Raw genomic sequence first — 20,766 nt, forward strand, 5'->3', positions numbered from 1 at the left:
CTTTGAAATATTTTATTGTCATTTTGATTAAGTGAATAACTAAGTATTGTTTCACAGTGATCTGTAATCCTATTTGACCAAGTGTTTTGAAACCTTTTGATATCTTTGACTAACTTCCCAAATCAAATTCTAAATAAAGTTCTTCTGACCTCTAGCTAACTCTGGGATGTTTCAGGGCTCCTGAAACATCTCAAAGAGAGATATTAAATTAAGTAGCCTCATTTGGCATGTTAAATTAGATGGAAAGCATTGTCAAATGAGCGGTAATAAACCTTCTTAGGTTATATTGTATGGATAAATGTTATTAATATGAATGTTCTAGAAACTGTTAGAAATTTCTAAAATTTGGGTATGCCCTGGTATAATGTTATCAGTCATAATTCTAGTTAAAGAGGTTATATGTCACAGAAATAACCAAATTTCTTTGGCAATTGCATTGTAATCAGATATTCAACCATGCCATGTTAAGTCTTGTCACTTACAGATAGTTATTGTTTTACCCTGATGTTTTTGCAAAAATGCTTCATCTTCTAAAGATTCACAGAAAGCACTTTTTGACAAGTATAAGTTTCTGATAACTTTCAGATCCTAAGAATTAACTGGATAATAAATCAAAGAATTCTAATGGAAAATCTGATTGTTTCATGAAACTGTTAACAGAAGATCAAGGTCAACAATAATTAGTTACATATGGCTAAATAATAATTTTTATGACTTTTTGTCTGAAATATTACTGGCTTTAATCTTTATTTTTCCAGATATAAGGAAACCTTTCCCTTTAAGCTAATTATGACTTACAGCAACTTGATAAATTATACCTTTGTAAACAGAATTGAAACATTTACCTTTTCTCTCTATCTGATCCCTCCAGAATTTGGAAACATTGGTTATATTAGCATGAGTTTGACTACAATGTTATATTTGAGAATATGTATAGAATCAAATATGACCAGACAGCTTTAAAGAACTAAGGCGGACTTTGTGGAGCCATAAAGCCTCTTGGAAAAACAACCTGGTACTTGCTCACAGGGTTCCCAGAGGCCTTATCAGCTAAATAAGGAAAGACACTTCCTGGCAGGTGCAGGAGCCCCAACATATTTTGCAGACCTCGAGAAGAGAGGAATCCATCCAAATCTGTAGGTATTGCAGGCAGAATCCAATGGCAATTCCTTGGCATGGCTTTTCTGTCCTTGAGAAGCCTTTTAAAAGTTCAATCTGAGATTCCCTATGAAAAGTTCCAGTAAAGGCATTTAAAATAACATATGTAATCAACTACTTATGTAAATAATCAGGCCATATTTAGTGAAACAAGACCCATTTTGCAAGCAAATTAAGCTATATTTTGGTAGAAAATTTGGCTATATTTTGTAGAAATGAGGGTAACTTTAGAAATAAAAAATGTTTAAGTGGATATTAAGTTCTAGTATCATTAATATTATTTGGGATTCTGTATTTACTGCATAAGACTCACTTCCAAGATGGCTCCTTGTTACTATGTTGCATTATTGTAAGGTTTAATTGAATCATTAAAAGGATACTCTACGCTTGTTTCTGAAGCTCATCACAATAATCTGTCTTTGGACAAAGATAAGATACTCCATGACCTGTAACCAGGAGATTATGCATACTGGAAATACATCATTTAAAGGACATTTTCCGACCTAGATGGAAGGACCCTTATCAGGTCCTCTTAACCAGCTCATATATAGCAAAACTGAAGGGAATTGATTTTTGGATTCATATTTCCCACTTAAAAAAGGCCCCTGCATCAGCCTGGTCTACAGAGAAGACAACCTCAAACTCACTTAAAAACAATGCTCAAACAGAGGAGAAATCACATCAGGACAAGAAGAAGATGACATCAGAAGTAGACAGCTATCCCAAGATACTGAACCTGACCCATATGATTATTTATAGCATTTTCTTGATTTCTTGGACTTTTTGCATATAAATCAAATGTTTTTCTATCATGTGCACAATCCTATGCAGAGTTTAAAAATCAATCAAATTCTTGGGTTTATGGTCAATTACCTATGTCTAGCACTTCTGGTTACCTTGGTGAATTTCTTCTCTCCTAGGTTCTGATTGGATGACCCTTAGGAAATTTATTCTAAAAAATAGAAGTTATACTTCTATCTGAGCCATTATTGATACTACTAGGTGGGTCCCCTTACTTGGCCAATAATCATATTTGCTCTGATTATGGCCATAAGGATGAATTTTCTTTAAAAGTTACTTAAGCTCAATCAGAGCAACTGGCTAAATTTCAGTCAAAACCCATAACTGCCTCATATATTAGGAGGGACCCTTCCTCAGTTACAGGATAGATTTATATGGGTAATAGCAGGCTTTGGTCACTTAAGTTTAAAATTCCCCTTATACTGGGAACAACCGAATCATGCTAAGAGTAATCAGCATAATGACACCAGGAAATTGGGCTGAGTGCCTTATGAAAAATGCCAATATATCATGGCCCTTAAAGACAGCAATTGGTATGGAAGAGACTGGGTCAGATGACTGGGGATATACTGGGCTGCACCTAATGGAAGTTCTTGGCTTAATTTCTTACTTACGGCTTTATTAGTGTAACTAGCTATATTACTTAAATTCTGCCTATTCTATGAGATTGTTGTTTCTTTTATTACCCAGTATATAACTGAGCCTCTGACAAGAATAATGATGACTAAGGAACTGGAAATCATTGACTAAATATACAGTTTTATACAAGATTAAAATGATTGTAATAGTGTAACTCCACATTTGGGAAGAAGCCACAGAGAGAATCATTTCCTAGAGCATAACAGACTAGTAAGACAGGTAGTCCAGAAACTTTTATGGCTAACAATAACAGGACAGACCAATAACAGCACACTGAGTGGCCTATTAATGAAAACTTTTCCTGACCTAGGAAAAAGCCTTCCTACCACTGTGGAACAAATTGGTCATGAAATGCTTCCCAAAGCTTGGTTGAATTAATGACCAAAAAGGGGGGGATTGTAAAACAAAGACTGTTGCCCACCGTCTAGTTCTACAAGGATCAAGTCATTAGCCACTGCAGTCACTGACTGAAAGTACACCCTGAAGGAAATTCAGGACAAAAACAGAATAATGTACTCTGTGCTTTAGAAAAACAGGCCCCTTAGATAGTTGGAGATATTTCAAGAAAATAAAAATCAACAAACTTAGATTCTTGCATCTTCCCATACATAGAAAAGCATTAAAATCATTAACTGAGCTATCTGATGCTTGCAACTAGCAGTAACCTTTTATTGAGATGTATGCTTGACTGCATGTATTCCCTAGCCAAAATCGTATATACTGGCCATTCCTCCTACCTCTTTGGAGCAGTTTCTCAAGATTTATCTGCGAGACTGTCTCCCAAACTAGAGTCCTCAGTTAAGACAACAAACAAAATTCAACTCATAGCTCTTACATTGTGCTTTTTTCTTTTTTCAGTTAACACATAGTACCCTGTATTTACTCTAAGTTCTGAATATAACATAATTTATTATAATTACCTTGTGCCCTCCTTTAGGAGAATGAGGTTCTTCAAGATAAGATTTGTGCCTAGTACAGCACTTGGCACAGGTTAGATAATAACAAAAAATTATCTTGATAGTAAATGACAAGAAACTGGTAAAATCATGCTTTTATGTGCCACACAAGGGAATCTAAAAACGTGCAAGTTATAATTTATAAAGCATCAGTATTATGTAGAATATTTTGTCATTCAAATTACTGAACTATGGGTAGTATAGAAATGATGTTTATTCTATAATAAGAATACCAGTGCTGTACACTAAGCACAAAATTGCAAAAATTTTCTTGAACTTGTGAATTATGAGTGTGATAGTACACAGGAGCACTCAGAGTGCTGATTTAATCATTAATCTTTATAGACAAGACATATGTGATGTCATTTTGGAAAAAAAAAACAAAATAAAGTATCTGCCAATTCAGAAACTGGAACAAAAGAATATAATGTCAGACTAGTCAATGGTATTAACAAGTATTTAAAACTATCTAAATAAAGGGAATGGCAACATGAGAACAAAGAAAAGTGGGGATTCAGTGAAGTGATATTTGGCAATGTTTATCTAGCATCATCCAGGGATGAAGTTGTACTTACAAAATGATGAGTGGGCTCAGACCTCTTGGCAAGTGATATGTGTGTCCATGAATGTATCCAGATATCCAAACGTAATGTTATTAGGAATGTGTAGGGGAGCAAAATTTGACACACCAAAATGTCTCTTTGGAATGTAGATTATTTTGAGCTGAAAACAATCAAGGCCCAATAGACTCAGGAAATTTTTCTTTTTAGTTCTTAGCTGCCTAAAGAACTTAGATAAAGTGCCTGTTCCCAGAATAGAGCTTTCACCAGAGAGATCAGAGTCCACTCTGTGTAAAATTGTTTCTGCATGGCCCAGCAAATATCTGTTTACAAAATATTTAGTTTTCTATCTCCGTGAGAACTCTTCCTCCCCTTTGAAGCCCCAAACCACTACTCCCAACATCCTCTTTTGTCTTTAGCTGAAGATGGTATTTTAGGTGAGGTTTTTGGCCATTTTGGCCAGTTACTCAGTTTTTCTTCATCTCTCCCATATATATGTATTATTCAACTTCTGTTTGATTTTCTCCTGTTAATCTGTCTCATGTCAGTTTAATTCCTATATCAGCCAGAAGAACTTAGAAGGGTAGAGAAAAATTTCTTCTTCCCTAACAAACGAAAGCCAATTAAAATTCTCTCTTATTCTATGATATGTAAAGTTTATGATAATAATTTGGTTTCCCATATAAGTTTCCTATAAGAATAAATCTGACTGACCAAATTATATAAGTATTATAAGTCACATGACACCTATGTCACCAAATAACGATATGAACTATATATTATTCTTCAGGAACTTGACTGACTGGGCTATGATCCTTAAATTGGTCATCTTTAAGGACCTAATGTGGATGGAGATCTTAGAGCTTTATAGTTTCAGAAACTGGACCACTGAGAAAAACACCAGGGAAACATCATCGTCCAGGGGTCCTGCTTAGGTAACCTTCATCAAAATATCTCAAAAGTCATACCCTCAATGAAATGGCTCTATATGAACACTGCTTGTGCTGGCTACAAAGCCCTGTGCTCTGAATTATAAATGTGGTTAATGGTTACACCACAGTATCACTAAAAAATGCATGGGTGTCCATGGTCTTTACACATGTCACCTTTTATGGAAATAAGCAAGTTCTGTGGTTGTGTTAAATGTTGCAAAATTTATACAAAGTTTTAAGGAATGACAATTTACATCTCTAAAAGTGGACTTGCTTAGCGTGCTAACACAAGCAATAACCTTTGACCCTATTTCACATGATATTGTTCATCAGGATGAAAAAAAATATAGGTATTGCAATGGATGGAATGTTTGTATTCACTCAAAATTGATATGTTAAAATCCTAATCTCCAATGTATACTATCGTATTGGGAGTTAAGGTCTTTGGGAGGTAATTAGATAATGAGGGTGAAGCTCTCATGAATGGGATTAGTGTCCTTATAAAAGTTTCTAGAGAGCTATCTCTATCTTTCCACCATGCAAAGACTTAGTGAAAAGATGGCTATCTACGACCCAGAAAGAGATTTCTTACCAGACACAAAGACTCAGTGAAAAGATGGCTATCTATGACCCAGAAAGAGATTTCTTACCAGACACAAAGACTCAGTGAAAAGATGGCTATCTATGACCCAGAAAGAGATTTCTTACCAGACACTGAGTCTTCCAGTGCCTTGATCTCAGTCCTCCAGCCTCCAGAACTGTGAGAAATAGATGTGTGTGATTTGAGCCACTCAATCTATGGTACTTATGGTATAGCATCCCATACTGACTAAGACAAGTATTATCTTCTAATTTTTTTTTTTTTTTTAAGAAAACGGAAGCAATCCAGCATGTCTAGTCTTTGGCCTCATTATTTTCTAGATGAGACTACAGAAAATGATGAATTAGTTTAAATGACAGTCCCACATCTATTCAGAAAACAAATAGTAGAGGAAGCACTTTAATCGGTGGGTTCTCAGGCAGACATGAAATGTAGAACATCCCTTTTTTTCAGTGCACAAGATGTTCCATTAACCATAATGTATCTGATTGGGAAAAAAAATGAGTCACTCCAGATGATATCAGCAGTGACACAAATCAAATGGGTATTCGAAATGTACTGTTCTCTTTTATTTGCAGGGTGAACCACGACAATACAAATGGGAGCCTCTTATCAAGTGGAAGAAAGACAGAAACCTGTGTCACTTTAAGAACTTAATCTGTTCTGTTGGGAGGGGAAAAATCCCTAAATTCATTCCTTAGTGTTGCCAGTTTAGCCTTAATTTAATTTTGGACAGTAAATCCACTTTCAAATCATTTGAAAGTGAGACATTATTAACTTTTTGGTTACAAATTTATTTTAAATTAACTTGTTTTTCTATTAATTTATTACCATTGTCATTTATCACCTTTTGATAATAAAATGGTTCCTTGGGGGAATAAAAGGAAAAAGGCACACTATATTAAAAAAAAAAAAAACTGCTGAGACCATGGTGTAAAAAGATTATATGATTAATTTCTTTCATGTGTTTACATATGATACATAAAGTACCTATTCTAATAAAAATGGTTTGACTTCATAAAATCATATGCCATGTGCAAGTCAAGGATTAACAAAGGCCATTCCAGACATAGTTCATCAGATCCATTAGGATGTAGGTACTAGAGGTCAAAACCACATTCTCTCCAGTCCTCAGGTATGCCATTGTGTAATAATCACAAATACATAAAGAGCACTTACTATGTGCCAGAGACTATTTAAACATTTTACATATATTAACAGTCCTTGTAACAACTCTGTGAGGTGATTACTATCATTATTCACATTTCTAGGTGAGCAAGGAACTAAGGTACACAGGGTGCCCCTTAAGTGACAGCACAGACTCTAAAATGAGCCAAAGCCCATGCTCTTTACCACCCTTCTCTATGATTTATGGTACTACTGGCCCAAGAAATACATACAAAGTAAACAAATGTTGAGAAAGAACATTTTTCTAGATAACTATAATTTCAGTCTACCTTCTAAGGTGACAGTTGTCTGAAATGTTTTGGCAGCCCAGATGAGCTTTGGAAAAAAATGTGAAGTACTATCCTGTTTCTGGGTTAACCAACACAAAGTGAGATGAGAATGTGACTCATGCTGGCATCTTACTATCATCATGGTATTTAATAATCTTTCTACTCTTTAGCCAAGGGCACTCTAATAAAACCCATATTTTATACATTATGTTAGAGTCAGGAGACAGTGAGAATCATGCAGTATAAATGAAATTCTGAAGCGACTTGGATCAGGGTGTCCCAGAACCATTTTATCCACGTAAGCAAGGAAGGAGTGAACCCACTTCCCCTTCTGTTTGGAACTATAATGAAGACTTTTTTAGGTCACATGGATCTTCCATGTAAGAGAAACAACAACAAAAACTAAGTGGTTACAGGGCTAAAACCAACTTGCCTTTGATTCTAGAAGTTATTATTATGTAAACATGAAACTGAGCAGGACTTTGTGGAGTCCTCCACAAAAGCCTTTCTGTGCCCCTCTTTTCTTGTTTGTAGGAAAAAGGCTTTCACCCTCCTAGACCTTCCCTGAGTTCCAAAGGGCAGATTCAAACAGTTACTAACTAGAGAAAGGAGAGAATGCAGAAACAAAGGAAAGGCAGTCAAGAAAAAATAGTGCAGTGATGGGGCAAGGTCCTGGTTCCTCCTCCGGGGACATACATAGAAATCTGATACATATCTCTGAGTTCTTCTGCAGGAACTAAGGCTCTCACCCAAGTTGAGCATGGTAACTTTAGGCTAAGCACAAGCACGTGGACCCCAGACTGGTTGGAACCAGAAGGTTGGATTTTTTTTTTTTTTTTTTTGCCTTGCAACATGGCATGTGGGATCCCAGTTCCCAGGAATCGAACCTGTACCCCCTCCAGTGGAAGTGTGGAGTCTTAATAACTGGACCACAAGGGAAGTCCTAAGAAGGCTGAATTTTGAGATTCCTGGAACACCACTCTGTTACCTCACCACCAACCAGTTAGAGGAAGATCACACACCCAGCAGACCTCCCCACAAATTTTGCCTATTAAAAACTCTTCCCCCCAAACCATCAGGGAGTTTGGGTCTTTTGAGCTGAGCTGTCCATTCTCCTTGCTTGGCCCTCGCAATAAACCTTTCTCTGCTCCAAACTCTAATGTTTCATTTTATTTGGCCTCACTGTGCATCAGGCACATGAACTTGGGTTGGACAACAAGCACTTTTAATCATGTTTCCTGATTCTTCTAGAATAGGACAAATCTGTCTGAAAATAATCATGAATTGGTATAAACTGTTTCATTAAATGTTTAACCTAGGAAAGGGAATTAGCTTGGACATTATGATAATCACATACTTCTCTAAATGCAGTAGTTTATTCAAGACTTCTTCCCATCCTCTTTTTATTTATGAGGTCATCTTAACATACATCAGAGTGTTATAGTATCTGGTTGTGTGAGGGCCAAAGGAAGCTGAGGAGGTAAATGAGAAAAAACAATATGATTTGTCAGTTAAAAATGGGTGTCTCTGGTGACCAGTGCCCTCATGATGCAGTACAGCAGAGACCTGAAGTGCCACTTGGCTTCTCTGTTTCTGAACGAAAACATCAACCTGGGTAAGAAGTATGTCTTCGATATTAAAAGAATCTCCAAGGACGAGTATGACCACGCCAGGAGGGCTCTGTACAATGCGGGTGTGCTGGATCTTGGGCTGAGTAGCAACCCCAGCCCCCCGAACTCTCCCCTGAAGTCCTCGGAGAGTAGCATGAGCTGCGGCAGCTGCCAGCAGACCCAGGCCCTCCCGGAGAAGCTGCGCAAGCTCAAGGAGGCCATGCTGTGTGTTCTATGCTGCGAGGGTGAGATCAACTCAACCTTCCGCCCCTGTGGCCACACTGTGTGCTGCAACAGCTGTGTCACCCAGCTCCAGTCGTGTCCTGTCTGCAGTTCGTGGGTGGACCACATCCAGCAAGTCTACCTGCCGACCCACACCAGTCTTCTCAACCTGTGATCTGATCCACTGTGCACTTACTGGACATGCCATGTCTCCATGAACTGCACTAGTGTAAACTATAAATGATAGATTGTGGACAGAATAAATCCTCCAATGCCCATCTGCCATACAACATTTAGGGAAGGAAAGAAAAAAACAAAAAAGGAAGACTAGAAAGAATACTACTACTCCTCACTGCAAAAACGTACCATGCGTAGAATCAGCACCTCCTGGGTGGTGACCAGGAAGAGCTCTGGGACCCAGACACATTCCTTGGACTTTTCTACTTTTTATGTTCAAGTAAAGAAATCAGGAAGATCTTTGACATCAGTTAAGTGGCAGCATAGCCCCAAAGTGGGTACCTTTTAGAAACTGATGTTTAAGTCTCCTTTACGTATCCCAAGGTAAGTTTCCTACGTGCAGCCAGTTTTGTAAGAATTCATTTTAAGGATTTACTTGGTTCTTTTTGTATGGGTCACGGAGCTCCGGACATTTTTAATAGGAAAATTTTTCTTAAAGACATAGTCATCATTTTAATGTCATTTCTGTTTTTCTAACTTGTTCAAGAAAGATCGAGAGGGCTTCCCTGGTGGCGCAGTGGTTGAGAGTCAGCCTGCTGATGCAGGGGACACGGGTTCGTGCCCCGGTCTGGGAAAATCCCACATGCCGCGGAGCGGCTGGGCCCGTGAGCCATGGCCGTTGAGCCTGCGCTCCGCAACGGGAGAGGCCACAACAGTGAGAGGCCCACATACCGCAAAAAAAAAAAAAAAAAAAAAAAGGAAAGATTGGGAGGCAAATATATTTAAAAATCTATTCGGGGACTTTTTTAGAGTGGACACAAAGTTGTCAGATTTAGGACGCGGGCGTTTCTTTCCTCCCGTTTTTTCAAATTGGTCTTGAGGGGTAGATTCGAGTTACAAAATGGCGGCGTGGGGCGTGTGGAGTGCTGTTCTCCCAACTGTCTCCTGCTGAACGGACGGCTCTCCCCCTCACTGCCCAACGCAGAGAGGCGAGGTCCCCGAGGGACATGGTGTTTGAGTCTCAGGGCTTGCCGACCACCGAATCCTTCGAGGCTCTCAGCGCCCCGGAAGCGATCGGGCGCCGCTTCAGACCCGAGCGCCGCGGCCGCGACCTCGCACCTGCTCGCCGCTATGCACCCGGGCTTCGCCGCACCTACAAGCCAATGAGGGCCGCGGCTGCCGCCGGCGAGGTTCGAAAAAATGGCCAAAAGAATTGCCGAGAAGGAATTGACGGATAGGAATTGGGATCAAGAAGATGAAGCAGAAGAGGTGGGAACATTCTCGGTGGCCAGTGAGGAAGTCTTGAAGAATAGAGCCATAAAGAGAGCAAAGCGTAGAAGTGTTGGATTTGAATCTGATGGTGGAGGGGCCTTTAAAGATTTTAAAGGTTTGGTTGTACCTTCTGGAGGAGGGGGGTTTTCTGGATTTGGTAATGGCGCTGGAGGGAAGACTTTGGAAGGACTGTCAAATGGAAACAGCATAACTAGTGCCCCTCCCTTCTCCAGTGCAAGGACAGCGACCGAGACCAAGGCCACCTTTGGGTCTGTTGCTGTAAATGGCCCTACCTTCTTGGTCGATAAAAAGATTTCAGATCCCAGAACTAATGGCGACAGTCAGCAGTCCGCCTCCTCTGGCCTCACCTCCAGTGCCGCCCGCCACACGAATGCCTATCATAAGCAGTTGGCGGCCTTAAACTGCTCCGTTCGGGATTGGATTGTGAAGCACGTGAATACAAACCCGCTCTGTGATCTGACACCTATCTTTAAAGACTATGAGAAATACTTAGCAAGCATCGAACAGCAGCATGGGCACAGTGGCAGCAGTAATTCTGAAGGTGAAATCCACAAAATCTCAGTTGAAACACAGCCTCCTTCCCTGTTTGGCTCAACAGAATTACAGCAAGAGTCAACATTTTTGTTTCATGGTGACAAAACTGAGGATACATCTGAAAAGAAGGTGGAGGCTGTGTCTGAAAAGAGCAAGGACCCGTCACTAGGAGCAACAAGTGCCTCATTTAATTTCGGCAAGAAAATTGATAGTTCTGTTTTGGGCTCCTTAAACTCTGGCCCCTTGACTGGATTTTCATTTTCTTCTGGAAACGCCAGTTCATTTGGCAAAGATATTACCCAGAGTAAACCAGTTTCTTCACCATTTTCCCCTAAAACGTTGGAGAGCCGAGCAGAAGGTGGCGGCAACGACTGCAAAGGTGGAGATGAAGAAGAGAATGATGAGCCACCCAAAGTAGTAGTTACTGAAGTAAAAGAAGATGCTTTTTACTCCAAAAAGTGTAAACTATTTTACAAGAAAGACAATGAATTTAAAGAGAAGGGTGTAGGCACTCTGCATTTAAAACCTACAGCTAATCAGAAGACACAGCTTTTAGTGCGGGCCGACACCAATTTATGCAACATGCTGCTCAATGTTCTGATTCCACCCAGTATGCCGTGTACTCGCACAGGGAAAAACAATGTGCTTATTGTTTGCGTTCCAAACCCACCCATTGATGAGAAGAACGCCACCACCCCAGTTGCCATGTTAATTCGGGTAAAAACAAGCGAGGATGCAGATGAGCTGCACAGAATTTTACAGGAGAAAAAGGATGCCTGAACACACTTCGGCTGAGGAGTCGTTGCCAAGTTGCTGCTTCCCTACCGCCCCCTAAACTTAGTTTTCTTCTCTTCCTACTTTGACATTCTAGGACTTATAGATAACTTATAAGTTTTGTGGGGAAGATTAACACGGCCAATAAAACCTTTAACGTTAAGTGTCAAAAAAAAAAAAAAAAGTTGTCAGATTTAAACCAGTCTGACCAGTGGAAAACAGATCACTCCACGTGGATAGTTTCCTATTCTTTCTCCCTCCCCCTCTCCTTACCCCGTCCCGAAGCTTTTCAATTATAAAATGCTACCAGTTTGGTTAGACTATTTCTGTGGAGTAGTCGGCACTCCTTGGGCCTCTTGAGTTGGTGGAATATTTTAAGATTGAAAAGGGAGCACATGTTTCTTGGAAGGAAGAGCATTGCTCGCTGAGATGAGGCTTCATGGTGTGCAAAGCTGTGGTAGTTCGTGAGTTCTCTGATGCACCCTGCTCTAGCTTCACCTAGTGGGGTTGCTTTTGCTTGAACCATTATGCCTTTTACAGACTTATCATAGATATCCTAGACATTGTAAGCTTTTTTCTTTTTTTTTTTTTTTGGTAGTAAATGCTTAAGTATTAACTTTTTGTTGCCCCTCTATATGTTTGCGATGGGTTTCAGGTTTTTGTTTCTATATTCGTAATCATGTTTTCCACTCCTACTTGGGCATTTTGGACGCTGGTCAGTGGGTTTTCTAGGATGTCTTGGACCTACATGACTTTATTGGGTACAACACTAGCTAAGTTAAAGCTAGAAACCTACACTGTCACTTTACTGAGATTTCTGAGTTTTTCATATTGCCTTAATGTAGCAGTAATGTATTTATGCATTTATTTGCACAGACATTTTCTCAGATATTAAAATTCTACTTTTTTATGACACATATTAGCATATAAGCCTTTATTCCAAGAGGTATTTATTTTTTCACTTGTAAAAAAATAATGTTTCACATAAAGAACTCTGTTATATCTTAAAGGACTTCTGTCTTTTATATTCAGGATAATAAAGACGTTAAAGCAAAAAAAAAAAAATGGGTGTCTCATTTGCTGTTAATTTCCTCTCCAATATCCACAGGTCCCTTATTCTTACTAACAGAACCTTGGTTTTGTTCAACGCAAGGTGCCCAAATTAAACTACTTTCTCAGTTTCCCTTGAAGTTACAGGTGGCTACATGGCACAGTTCTATTGTGGGAGAGTCTATGATAGCTTTTTTCTCCTGAAAGAGGTCAAAGGCCGTGGCTTGCTGCACCTCTTCTTGCTACTTATGTAATAGAGAAGAACAAATCTGACTCCATATTAGATCTGTTCCTTTTACTTTACCCTTTGTGCTCTGTTGCCTGGGCTGAGGCATGCTGGCTCTGCACCTTTTGTAAAAGAATGTTGCTTATAGCCTGAAATATACAGCATAGCCTATTCTCAGGGCTCTGACCTTTAAGAGTTCCTTCGTGTAGAGATAAAAAGTTTCAGGAACATCTGTTTTGTTGGAGACTTAAAGGAACATCGCGAGCTGACCTACAGGGACAGCTGCAAGAACAAAGGATTCTGATACCAAGAAGTTTGTAACAACCAGTCCCACCCCCTCCCTCACCTTGCTTTAAAAGTGCTTTGCTGAAACCCTTCAGAGAGTTTGGGGTTTTCGGGGCCCATCTCCTTGCTTGGCCCTGCAATAAACCTTTCTCTGCTCCAAACTCCAACTTGCGGTTTGTTTGGCCTCACTGTGCTTTGGGCACAAGGACTTGCATTCAGTAACACACTGAAAATGGTTGTGGTGTCTTGAAGCTACAGGAGCCATCTTGTGATTTCAAGGGGAAAAAAACCCAAAAAGCATGTAAGGTATGTTGAGGGAAAGGCAAAAACAAAAACACCAAAAATAGAGATAACAGGTCCTGAAATCAAGTTGCAGAACCATTGCCAAGTTACTTTCCACGGAATTTTTTTCTTTGAAAGAGAAAAATCCTTATGTTTTTAGGCTTCAATTAATCAAGTTTTCACTTACCTGTAGTAGAATATTGATTACTGGGAACCATTTAAAGTTTCTGATAAGTGTTTGAACTTTGAAAATAGATAAATAGTCCCTTGATCTTGCTCCTGAGACATAGAGAAACCTGCTGTGCTTGGATACTGAGAGATAGATATATCAGGTGGAGCAACTTGAAATAATCTGCATACTAGCTGTGAAAGCTTTTCGAAGGAAATACCCCATACTTGTTTTCAGGAACTCTAAAAAGAAAGCCAAGCAGGCCAAATCCTTGGAACAATTGCAGACTTAAAATGTGTAAAGATTGACAATCTGAAACAGAAAATTGAGTCTACTGGTTCCACCTACAGGTGATTTTATGTCACTGAACAGAGACTGAAAACGCCTAACACAACAATCAACAAAGGTATTAACAACTTGGGAAAGAATGTGGCATCTTCAAGCATTATTGGATAGACCTGAAAGCTTTTTAATTCTTGTTTAAAATAAAAGCCTTTTTAAAAATTAAGTGTTTTTAGCCTCAGTTAGCTGTAACCCTATAATGCATTTGTTTCTAAACAAAATCAAATTAATGTTGAAATTATATGCTGTTCTCTTGGTTCATGAGGATTTATTCAAATTTCAAATAATAATACATCATTAACTTAGCTGATATTGAAATCACTGAGTATTTCTATATATTAGCATATTATGAATTACTTGAATATGGCACCACAGAATCCAAGTAGAATATTGTATCTAAGTACTTCACAATGCTTTTTTGGTTTTGTACTGAAAACTTTAGAGAATCCATTCACAGTTTTAGATTGTGAAACAAAGTCAGTAGGCCAATGAATACATACTGAATTTTTTAAACCAACGTATGCTTTTCCTCCTCCAGTGAACCAAAAGTCTTTTTAGTGTCTTCCTAACAAGTATTTGGGATCTTATAAGAAATGTTTTATTTTTCACTTCAGTTTATTCCCACATATATCACTTCTGTAAAGGATTTGAAGTACAACCTCTTCCTATTCCTCTAAATTGAAAGAAACATGTCACCATATATCAACGCCTTAAATTGTTTTAGTGAGAATTGTGCTTGCTGAAGCATTACATTTCCCAGGAAAGAACCTAGGAGTAAATCAAACCTACAACTTTCATTTCAGTATTCAAAGCATAGTTTTTCATGTAAAATGAAAATAACAGAGTATGTTTTATTCATAAAAGTATTAAAAAAACTCTGTCAAATCCTTCTACTTCTCCCATTCCTGCTCATCCTTTTATTCCCCCCTCACTTCTTTTTCTTAAAACAGCTTTAAACACTTATGCAAATGCCTTGGATTATCTTATTTTTATCTAGAGAGGATATAGGCTGAGGTGGCACAAGCTGTGCTCATGAACATAAATTTCCAAATCAACGGATCAATTCCATTGCCCAAAAGTCAGCCCATTTAAAATATATGTGGAAAACAAAGGAAATAAATCAAATCTGTCTCACGGAATTGTGCTAATTAAGTCAACCAAATATTTTACTTTTAAGGATACACATTTAGTAAGTTTTTATACATTAATTCATTTTCAGACATCTGGAATTCCAGAAAAATAAAGTTGGGTAAGAATCAATCAGAATCAAGTAGAACCACTTTCTCATTTATAAAGTGTGTGTGTGTGTGTGTGTGTGTGTATATTATCGTGTGCATTTCTCTATCATATTGATAATATAATAGAACAACAATGGCTGGATTTGAAATCTGGAATGGGACCTGTCCAAGCCCTGGTTTGGGGACTTAAAAGCTATGTGACTTGAGGATATCATTAACCTCTCTGTGAATCTTTTTTTTTTTTTTTGGTTTACAACACAAACTAGGTTGTACTAGACTATTTTTAAGTTTCGCCCCAGCTTGAACATTGTACTTTCTATCTGAAGACTCAATAATTCTGTTTTTTCACTAACAATACTTATATAATACCCTAAAAAATTTAGTACCTATACATAAAGTTGTAGTACCTATAAAAAGTCTGTTAATAAGAGCTGAGTAGTACTATCCAAAGGAAGGCAACCATCTTCTGTTCTCTACAAGTATTTTAGAAATAAGTTTGTTACATTGTGTTTGTATGTATTTATACTCACATTGGTCTCTTCTGAACTCATTGTGATTCCATTAACAGTTAAGTAGGGTCGTATTGCTTCTCAGATCAAAACCTTCTAGTTATCTCATTTAAAATAAAGGTGGAAATCCTTAGAGGGACCTCTAAGACCCTAATCATACCCCCCACTACTCTCTACCCTCCCCAGGACCTCTTTCCCTTCTCTCATTCCAAACACACACTTTGCTTCCGCCTCTGGGCATTCACATTTGCTGATTCCTATTCCTAGAACTCCCTTGATAATCGTCTGTATGGTTTCCTGCTTCATCTCCTTCAGATCTGTAAACTCATTATTTTCTTCATTGAGTCTTTTCATAGTACCCTATTTAAAATTGCTGGCCACCCCAGCCTTCCCTAAACCCTTCTCTGATTTACTTTCTCATAGCTCTAATATTTCATATTGTTTTAAACGTTTCTCTTCACCAGAATGTTAACTTTAGTGAAAGGTAGGAATTTTTATCTCACTTCCTTATGGTTGTATTTCCCAGAAACACGATCTGGTTCATGGTATGCATTCAATAAATTATGTTGAAGAACGAATGAATTCACTTTCAACAATTTATAAAGGGAGGGGCATATTTAGTAGACACAAGTAAGTCTGTTCAATTTGCCTATGTTAAATTTACAGAAGGTTCTCTTACCTATAGTATACTTCTCAGCAAATTAGAAATACATTTACTTGAATATTATTAACCATTACTTCTCCCTTTATCTCCCAACCCTAGGGTTTGTATTTCAACCATCAAAGCTCCACTCCATTTCATTTTCTTTTATCAAGCACTGGGATATTTGGAATAAAAATTTTTAGTTAGGGGAAATTTTTAGAATACAGCAAATGTGAAGAGCAAAGAGAAGGATCAGTCCTTGAAGATCTTTGTCCCTTATACATTGACAAATAATTCTAGATCCCAGCTTCTCATAACATGCTCTGGATAGCATCCAGCTGCCTTTCCCCTGAAAAGTAAATGAATATCACTCCCATCCAATATTGAAAGACCTTTTGCTCTATCATCAGTATTGGAGTTCATTATTTTCCACAGTTTCTTAAAAACAAGACCATGGGAAAGGAACTTCTATGCTTTTACATGATTTTAGCAGTAGAAATCAAGGTCAAACAATTAAAACAATAAAACTTAGGAATCCCCAGCCCTCATGCTCAGTGCTTTTTGGACAGAGATGGGGACAATCTCTGAGACTAAGAGAGAAGACCTGAATGGTCATAGTCAGTGACAACTGTGGAAAAGCAAAGGAGACAGATAAGTTCTTCTTGTAGCTTTAACATTTAACTTAAGACTATTTTAATGGCTCTGATTACACATAAAACATGGTGGATGAAATTGATTTTCTGAACATGCTCTACATAGCTTTCTATTTTATTTTCTTACATATTAATAGGAAAATTAGATTTCAAGTAAATATATATATTTCTCTGAGGAATCCTCTGAGAAAGAAAGCAACTTTATGAGAAAGAAAGGTCATTATGGAGTTCTGTGGTTCATCTTAACCTTGCTAATCTATTCACTCTATTCCCCTTCTTTTCATTCTATACCACAAAGGGTAATCATCATTCATGGTCTCCTACAGAGTATAAAATCAGAGGAAAAATGAAGTTGTTCTCTGAAGCTACATACAGAATTGCTTTTACTGGTAATTTTTATCTACATGATGCTATGTTACAATAGATCCTGGCAGCCTTAAATTTCTCCTCAGAGTAAATGTTGCTCCTGAAAAATACTAACTGAATGTCTCTGCCTTTCACAAATATAGTTAAAAGCTACCATTAATAGCTGAATATTGATTGAAGTAGACAACAACTGCTTTTAGAACCAAAGACTTCAACAAGTAATGTGTTATTCTGGAAAGTGGGAATACACACCTTTCAGATATGCTCTGGCATGTCCCCCACACAAGAAAATTAGCTTTCAAAGTGGTGTGTCAACATTAATTTTCATAGTTTTGTAATATCTCTAATCATAACCAGTGGGGTTAGACAAAAGCACCTGCTGTCCTTTCTGTTATTTGTTTGACAAATTAAATTCAGAGTAGCATGACTACCATATAACTGGATACCCACCCCAGGCTAAGTGTCCTCAAGTGTTCTTGCAAGGTCACTGGTTGGTGTTAACATTCTACAGGGACTAAACAATTTCAAATGAACACATTTCCATTCCCTTTCTTAATAGATTTTCTGATTCAAAAATTGAGTGAGATAAGTATGTATATTTGTTTATGGAGTAGTTACCTGAAGATAAATTGAAGGGATGAGTTGAAGCTATAAAATTATTTGGTTATTTGCATATGAACCACTTTTGATTCTATCATGTTCTCATATTGCCCAATGAATTTGAGTGTTTTGTGTTTCTTGACATTCCTATACACAGCTTCCTGTTTTTCTACATGACTGTAAAAAACAATGTTTTGGGTATAGGGACACCATAATCCTCACAGTTATTCTCCAACTTGAAAAGATTATTACTTCTTTAAATCAAGTTATGGTTGATGAAAGGGAGCAATTGCCACTATTTGGTATTTAAACTGCTACTCCACACAAAATACACTTGACCTTCTCAACATAATACCTTTGCAGAATAGGGAACTAAAAGGACTAAATTCTTTTGCAATCCAATTGTTCCATGTTAAAGGTAACTGTCTCAGTATCATTCAGGATAAATTAATCTAAGAAGAAACATCTTGTTAAAGGTTTTATAGTTGTAGTTTTGCTTAAGAAATTTCTACAAAAGACTTCTGTTAGTATAAACTAAAATGTGCACATAACAATACATGCAATTTAATACATATTTAAGTTCCTGCTCTACAAATAATTGTTTAAAACCCTAAAAGACATAAGAGCTAATATTAAGAAGCTTACATTCAATATCTATTAATTTTTAACAGCTTGTTTAGTATGCAATTTTCAAACACACAAAAACAGTAGCGATTTTCCCTGAGGTTTCAGGTACTCATTAGCCAGCCTCAACAACTACCAACATTTTGTTTTACATGTTTTATCTACTCCCTCCCCACTTTTTGGTGGGGTTGGGGTGGTCTGGAAGGTTTCAGAGCAAATCTTCCACCTCATGTGTGTGCGATTCTATCAATATAAGCATCTCAAAAACTAAAATGTTACAAGGATATTAACTTACATAATCACAATTGCCATTATCACATAACAAAATTAACCATAATTCATTGACAGTGACTAATATCCAAGCCATATTCCAATTTGCCTGAAAGCCTAAAAATAATTCTTTTTAATTCTTACAAATCAGGATCCAAAAGGGTTCTACTATTTCATTAGGGAGTTATGTCCCCTAAATCTTTTTCAATATTTTCTTCTTTGTTTCTCCCCATGCCATTGGCTTTTTGAAAATAAGACTAAGTTTTGTAAAATATCCCACTCTATGGATTTGAGTGATGAATTCCTCCTGGGGCTATTTGACTTGCTCCCTTATCCCTAATTAATTACCTGTAGACAAAAGTTGGCAGACAAAATGTTATTAGATCCAAGTGCATTGTGTTTTGGGGCAGAGGGTACAAAAGAATTTCATAAGCGTTGCTGATATTTTACTATTTTTATATTTAAATTAATTTTCTGCCCTCCAATCATAAACACACACATACACACATATACACACACATTCATACACAAACACACACAGTATAAACAGCTTAGCTTTCAAGCTGTGTGACTGTCTAAGAAAATTGCATAAAAAATGGCCTATATAGTATAATTAAGCCAAAAAGCAGGTCATTCCACCTAACCCTAGACTTCTATTTCCTCCTGTGCAAATAAAACTGAAACACTGAATAGTAAAAAATACAACAAAAACTAGGTTAAGAAATGTGTTTACAACTTATCTAGTATTTGTTTTTTTCTATCTTTAAAAAAGCAAAATCTAATTTTTTAAAAAACTCCATTGAGGGATTGTATGGGGTATAAAATTGGCTTTATTACCATTAAAGCTGCTGAATAAACTCATTAGCCTAATGTTTTTCTCAAATCATTGGAAAGTCTAAGTTGGATAATCCTTAAAGAATCTGCTTACTAAATAAATACATTGTTTGGCATTAAAAAAACAAACAACCCCCTCCCCAAACAACAACAACAAAAGAAATGGGTTTACAATAGACACAGCCCTTCACAGAGGGCCTTCACAAGGTCTCTAAGTAAGAAGATAAAGGGATGGAACATTTATTAAGCAGCTGTTTTAGGCACTTTACCTAACACAGTCATATCATTCTCACTACTCGAAGGTAAATGTTATTGATTCTATTTTCTTACAGAGCAGATTACTGAGACTCAGGCTGAGTAACTTTTCTAAGGTCATATAGGTAATGACTAAGCAGCAACGGAGGGATTAAGCAAAGGCCTTTCTACTCCTTAGCACAACCTCAGAAGTATACACTGGGCTACAATTACAGGAGAAACCCCTGTCCAAAATGGACTCTTCCACAGCTTATAATTTTTTATTATAAAATATATTCCCTTGCATCCACAAAAAAAGCTTATACTTCAAAGGAGGTAATTATGAAAATATGGCACCAAGACTACATATTATAATAGAAAGCACTTGGTTATAGACCCAGCTTAGCTACAGACTAATGCTAAGTTTTCCTTTTAATTTTAGCCTTAAAATAATTACTTTATGCATGAACAAGGTTATTGATTATTATTATGAACTAGTGTTTATATTTTAATTTTGTAATAGATAAGTGTTTTTGTGAGGACTTAATTGTGCCATAGTGTTAATATTGACTGCCTTCCATGTTCCAGATACTTTTCTGAACACCTTACCTTTATTAACTTATTTAAGACTCACGTGAACCTGAGATGGGTACTAATGTCTCCATTTTGCAGATGAGGAAAGTGAATTACAGTAAAGAGTGAAGTAATTTTGAACATGAACACTGAA

The 20,766-nt window shown here is 37.4% G+C and overlaps 2 protein-coding genes across 4 annotated transcripts in view; one reads left to right on the plus strand and one right to left on the minus strand.

Annotated features, from left to right (window-relative positions):
- BRINP3 (BMP/retinoic acid inducible neural specific 3) overlaps positions 1–20,766 on the minus strand; it is a gene marked incomplete at its 5' end in the record, with an annotated part of 413,860 nt that overhangs the window by 15,976 nt on the left and 377,118 nt on the right. The gene's annotated exons all lie outside the window — the stretch shown is intronic.
- LOC309801227 (nuclear pore complex protein Nup50-like) lies at positions 9,970–11,890 on the plus strand. Its single transcript, XM_082615800.1, has one exon. It carries the CDS (start codon positions 10,314–10,316, stop codon positions 11,718–11,720), a length of 1,407 nt encoding a protein of 468 aa, XP_082471926.1. The 5' UTR covers positions 9,970–10,313; the 3' UTR covers positions 11,721–11,890.

Source organism: Mesoplodon mirus (assembly GCF_964341445.2).
Source record: "Mesoplodon mirus genome assembly, chromosome: 3".
NCBI lineage: Eukaryota > Metazoa > Chordata > Mammalia > Artiodactyla > Ziphiidae > Mesoplodon > Mesoplodon mirus.

Bases quoted from the DNA above. Each gene is read 5' to 3' on its own strand.
- LOC309801227 (XM_082615800.1), top strand. From the start codon at position 10,314: ATGGCCAAAAGAATTGCCGAGAAGGAATTGACGGATAGGAATTGGGAT.